The sequence below is a fragment of the Porites lutea genome, chromosome 12 (genome assembly GCF_958299795.1).
Source record: "Porites lutea chromosome 12, jaPorLute2.1, whole genome shotgun sequence".
Taxonomy (NCBI): domain Eukaryota; kingdom Metazoa; phylum Cnidaria; class Anthozoa; order Scleractinia; family Poritidae; genus Porites; species Porites lutea.
Window position 1 is genome coordinate 3,670,040 of NC_133212.1, and position 5,473 is coordinate 3,675,512.

The 5,473-nt window shown below is 37.5% G+C and overlaps 1 protein-coding gene across 3 annotated transcripts in view; it reads left to right on the plus strand.

Annotated features, from left to right (window-relative positions):
- The first annotated feature begins 273 nt into the window (after positions 1-273).
- The window catches only part of LOC140921985 (very-long-chain enoyl-CoA reductase-like), a 63,265-nt gene continuing 58,065 nt past the window's right edge, over positions 274-5,473 (plus strand). For all 3 annotated transcript variants that reach the window (XM_073372003.1, XM_073372002.1, XM_073372004.1), the window contains exons 1-6: positions 274-396; positions 826-876; positions 2,617-2,668; positions 3,747-3,791; positions 4,671-4,751; positions 5,346-5,368. In XM_073372003.1, coding sequence (XP_073228104.1) covers positions 391-396; positions 826-876; positions 2,617-2,668; positions 3,747-3,791; positions 4,671-4,751; positions 5,346-5,368 — 258 coding nt within the window. In that variant the 5' untranslated portion in view covers positions 274-390. The remainder of the gene's footprint in view (positions 397-825; positions 877-2,616; positions 2,669-3,746; positions 3,792-4,670; positions 4,752-5,345; positions 5,369-5,473) is intronic.

A 5,473-nucleotide genomic window follows, 5' to 3' on the forward strand; every position in this document is an offset into this window, starting at 1 on the left:
CAGGGGCAGATAAAGGGGGCGAGGGAAAGTCTAAACGGGTGGAAAAATATATATGGAACGAAGAAAAGTAAAGAACGGCGCCGTTCGCCGTTCGCCGTTCTTTACTTTTCTTCGCGCCACATTTTCCCGCCCGTTTAGACTTTCCCTCGTCCCCACTATCTGCCCCTGGGTCTCCGAGGATGAACTTTGCCCTGATGAACAGGGGAATCTCTTGGTTGCTTTGAAATGCACACCTCGTGTGTCATCTTTGACAGAAACGAGTTTTGTTTGTGTAACCGCTGAGAGCCGCCATACGCCGCCATTTTTTGAGTTGCGAACTTTGGAGCCTCCTGTTGCCCTTAAAGCTTCAGTTTATTTCTAAAGCAAAGGCGATCGTCAGAAACAGTCAAAATGCAGGTAACTGTTACACTTAATCCTAACTTGATGCTCAGGGTTACCTCCCTTTTCATAGCAATCTGCGCGGGCGTTTACTTTGAATTTTGCGTGTTACGAAATCGCCGCGCGCGTTGTGGAAGTTCAATGATTTTCCAAGGTTTTGTGCAGTGAACAGCTGTTTCGTTTCTTATGCGTTTATATTGCGTCGCTTTTTTAGTGGCTTAAAAATTGTTAATTTACATTCTATAGGAAAGAAACTTAATTTTGCTATGGATATTCCTTTCTTCTTAAGTACTGTACGTCATATCAGCTGATTAGTGTCTGATAGCATAAACCAAAGTCTGTGAGGAGTTGTCAAAGACTAAGGAGATCGTTATCTCCTCTTTGTGGAGCAAACTGTAATTTCTTAGTACTGCGCATGATAACATAATTATGTTTTCAATCCTGCAGGTAGACATTTTGGATTTTAGGAGTCAAAGGAAACTGTGTACTTTAGAAAGTGTAAGTTGCATGTCCAATTATTTCTCATGATAATTCATCAGTCAATTCTAAGTGTCCCCAGTCTACGGACTGAGTATAAAACACGGACTAGGTATAAAATGCGGACTCCGGACTGAGTATAAAACAAGGACTGGGTAACAAACGCGGACTACAAACTATGTATATAAAAACAGCTTTAGAAAGGTGAAACTGAGAGAAACAGATGGCGGACTAACATAAAACAGTAGTCCCAGATCCTTGCCTCACACACAAACATTCTTTTGGCTGGTCACACAGTCTACTCTCCTCAACTTCAGCGTGGAGAGGGAAAGGATACTGCATGGAAAAGGAAGGTTAGGCCGATACTCAACACAACTGAATCTTATAAAAAGGCAGAGTTAAAAGAGAATTCAATTTATAGTTTTAAACAAATAGAAGATACGCAAATTGAGAGGTACCATATTAAAAAAATAGTATTGGTGTTAGTGAGAGTAAAATTCTTATAGATGCCACAATTCCATTTCAAATAAAGCCTTGGGGATATGAGGAAATGAAGAACCCAGATGACAAGGTCCATATAGGGGCATTCCATGATGCAAAAAAGCTGTATTTAGGAGGGAGGGGTTATTTACCTACACGTGAATAATAAGCGAAATATATCATCCAACATTATATTCTAACCGATGATATGTTTATTTTACACCTACATGTATTTAATTAACATGTACATCGCGTTTGTGACCCCTGCCATGGATGTCAGAGACCGAGACCAGGTCTAAAAATGGGTGTAGAAAATAGCATTTTGGTCAGGCTCAGGATGTGGAGAAGCGGGTGGGACACCTCCACCAAGAATTTCCAGGAGTATTTATGACTTAAACTCACGTTTTGTGCTATTTAGCGATCTTTCGATCTTATTTTACCTTACCTGGAACCAATTAGCACAGTTTTTACCAACGTAGCCCATAGTCCACATTTCATACCTAGTCCGTGTTTTATATCCAGTCGGTGGTCTGCAGTCCCAGTCCATGTTTTATACTGACCGCTATCCAAACATAACTAAATATGGAGGATGACAGAGTGGAGATTCTGCTGTTAGGACATTTTATTACAGAAAAAAATATTTTGTCAACACCAATAGTTCATTGAAAGTTTAGCAGAGCTTTGGGATTCATCTGTGATGGCCTTTGCTGTTAGTTGCAGCCTTATTTTGATGAGGCTGCAAAATTGTTCCATTAATTAGAGGAAGGTTGTAGTCCTGATCACAGTTAATTTCTGGTTGCTGCTTCTGAATTTATATGGCCTTGTGTATCTTGTGTGAAAGCAGGTGGTTTTCCTGGCCAATAATTTTTACGCTGGCCCAGTGTTCTTAGCATGTTCAGACACAGCAGACTTGAGATCATTCTGCGTTGTCTGAACACGCCCCCGTGAATTTATTTGAAATGGCTTTTCGTGCATTGAAACTACATTGTATTCATTTTATTTAATCATAAAGTGTGAAAGCTACCCTCTTGATCTGAGCACTGTACATACTGTCTTTTGTAAATGTAATATTCCCTCTTACCAATGCTCATCTGTTTTTGCCAAGATTAATATGTGAATAAAACAGTATTCAAAACTTAGGCTCGATTACCAGCCGCTGTTCGGGAAAATGAGCCCTCACTCATCCCCCTTCTTCGGGGAGGATCAAAGACTGGACCCAGGAGATGGCGGAAATTGAGCCTATTCAAAACTTAGTTCTTAAATTTCTGATAATCCTTTTAGTTGGACTCAGCTGCTACAATTTCTGATGTCAAAAGAGAATATCACAAAAAATGTAAGTTTAAAGTAATAAGAGATCTTTTGTCCTTCTCTCAAACCTGCATGTACCTGCACTGTTGATGTCTATATTTTTTTAACTACAATTTTTTAACTACCGTATTTACCGGTGTATAATGCGCACCGTATATAATGCGCACCCTATTTTTCCAGACACTTTCTAGAAAAAAATTGTAATTCGAGTCAAGGCCAAGCTGCTTTTCTTCCACGATCGGCACGTTGAAGTCTCTGCATTTTCTGAAGATTTTCTTTGGACTTGCCCCAAACGAACATTACTTTCTGCAATTCCAAACTCTCTCTGGGCTGCTTGATTTCCGTGTTCTTCTGCAAACTGTATAATCTTTAACTTCTCTGATGTCATATAACTTTGTCACTCCGTCGCCATAATCGATCACATAAGTTAACAGTGATTGAAATAAAGATACTTGACAACATTGTCTTTAAATACGGATTGTTGTTTATTGATTGTAATTAAACAGCTGTGATAGGTAGTTTATATTCTTGTCATAACAACAGTCCTGGAAACAGCCATCTGCTAATGTTTCTTTTGTTTATGCAAATGAGTAGTGCTTGGGAAACAAAAGGTTCCATGTATAATGCGCAGCGTAATTTTCAACCTCAAATGTCGTAAAAAAAGTGCGCATTATACACGGGTAAATATGGTACAACTATGGTGCTTAACAAGATAAAATAATGTTAAACCTCCTTCATTAATGGTGACAAAAACCAGACTTTTCTGTTTGGGATGAGGCAATTTATCTCTAACGTACCCACTATTATCACCATACTCTGCCTTGGTCAAGACCTAGAATGTGTAACTTCCACCAAGGACAACAGGGTTACACTTGCCTCATTATTGTCAGATATTAATTGACCTTATCGTCCTACTAACCTCCTTTCTTTTATCCACACTATGTCAGATAAATAAGGTACAACACTGTCTTATTCTCTTAAGTTGTACAGTATAAAATCTTAACTGGGCATTATGTAAAACTCTAAGGGCCATATACTTGCTAACACATGGAAGTTTGATCAAATTTCGCCAATGGTGATGTTATATTTTTCAATTCTTACAGTTCCAAAATCATACCCAGAAAGACAGTCATTCCGTCTAGAGCCAAGTAAGTGCCATAATTTTGCTTTATTGACCTTTCCTGCATTCCGCTCTGGTGAGCAAACTCAAAGACATGATGTCAAGGTTTGGTTGTACAGTTTCATACAAATCACTGTATTTTGTCCACCTGAGCCTTGAGTTGGTGGTTTTGTTTACAGAAGTGCAAAAAGGTTTAATTTCCTATTCTTTTCTGCAATTATTTCGGGACTTTGGCTACTGGCCGCTTAATTGAGGGTGGCTGTTTAATGGAGGGTGGTCTGTATTATTGTGTTGCTGTGGTGATTTAACTACTAGAACAATGGTATTCAATAGTAGTTTTACTACAATGGTGATTTTATGGTATCATAAAAGTAACAAATAATTATTGTTTCGTGTATTCCAATGATAAGTGGCAAAATTCCACTAGCTGCCATTTTTCACTCAGAGAAGTAGAACTTGAGGTCAAGTTTTTCAGAATTATCATGCAAAACATTTGCTAATGGTAATAGGACTGATTTTAAGTCCAATTTCATCCTGTAATCAGACAAGTGACACAATTGGATCACACTAAGTTCGGTTAGAAATTAATGATGACTATAACAAAATTTGGGGTAATTTAATTAGCTTGTTTTTAAATTAAAATACAAGATCTTCAAAGAGTTTTTGGCCAGAGCTTAAAAAAAAATTATTGTCACATAATGGCATTAAGGCATGGTGCGTACTGTTACACTGTCCTATTAGTGCTAAAATCAGAGCTACTGTAGCCAATCAGATGAGAGCTTTTTTTAGTACGATGGCTTCTCAGCCAATAAATGCGCTTGTGTGACTCAAATAGTATTGTTACACTGTCTTGTACATGTACTGAATTAATGTTTTGTTTGTATTATTTTTTATTTTCTTTCTAAAGGAGGAAAATCCTTAAAGGATGAGGATAAATTAGCATCATTTGACATAAAAGATGGAGGAAGATTGTACTTTAAAGACTTAGGTAAGATTGTTATTATTATATGACAATCATATATGTGGACGTACTCCTGAATAAACAAAAATTATGATATTTTACATGCATTCTAACAATACCCTCATATATTTGCCTTGTCCTGGGTTAAGTCCATTAAAAAATAAATTACATAAACTTCTGTTTTTACCCTCGGCAGTATTTATAGCACTAATGCTAGTGGGGCCAAGCAAAGTCCTGAAACAAATAAATTTGAATAAAACATACATGTAAACGGGTTAAGAATCCTTATTGGCCAGAGGTGAACCAGTTGGCTATTAGCAAGCGTGGTCGAGGATTTAAACTCGTGACTAGCGAGAAAAAATCCAGCGAGCGATCAGAGTGGGACTTGAACTTGAGGCCTCTGAATTGCAAGTCCAGAGCTCTAACTGCTCAGCCATGCTGCCTCCTTCAAAACTAAAGTAGTATTTTACATAGCTCTTTTTGATTACGTTTTTTGGAAATTATACAAAATGAAATTTGGGTATTATTCTTCTTGATATGTTTTGACTAGCTAAAAGGTCAGGAGTGAAAAAGTAAAAGGTTTTTGCACCACATTAATCTGTACTTTGATTTAATTCGCAGGTCCTCAGATAAGCTGGAGAATGGTGAGAACATTTTCTGTTAGAATTATTTATTTGGAAATTATGTACAGAGGTAATGTAAACTTACATCCATGCTTTGACAAGGTTTGATTTTTTTTTTGTGGAAAT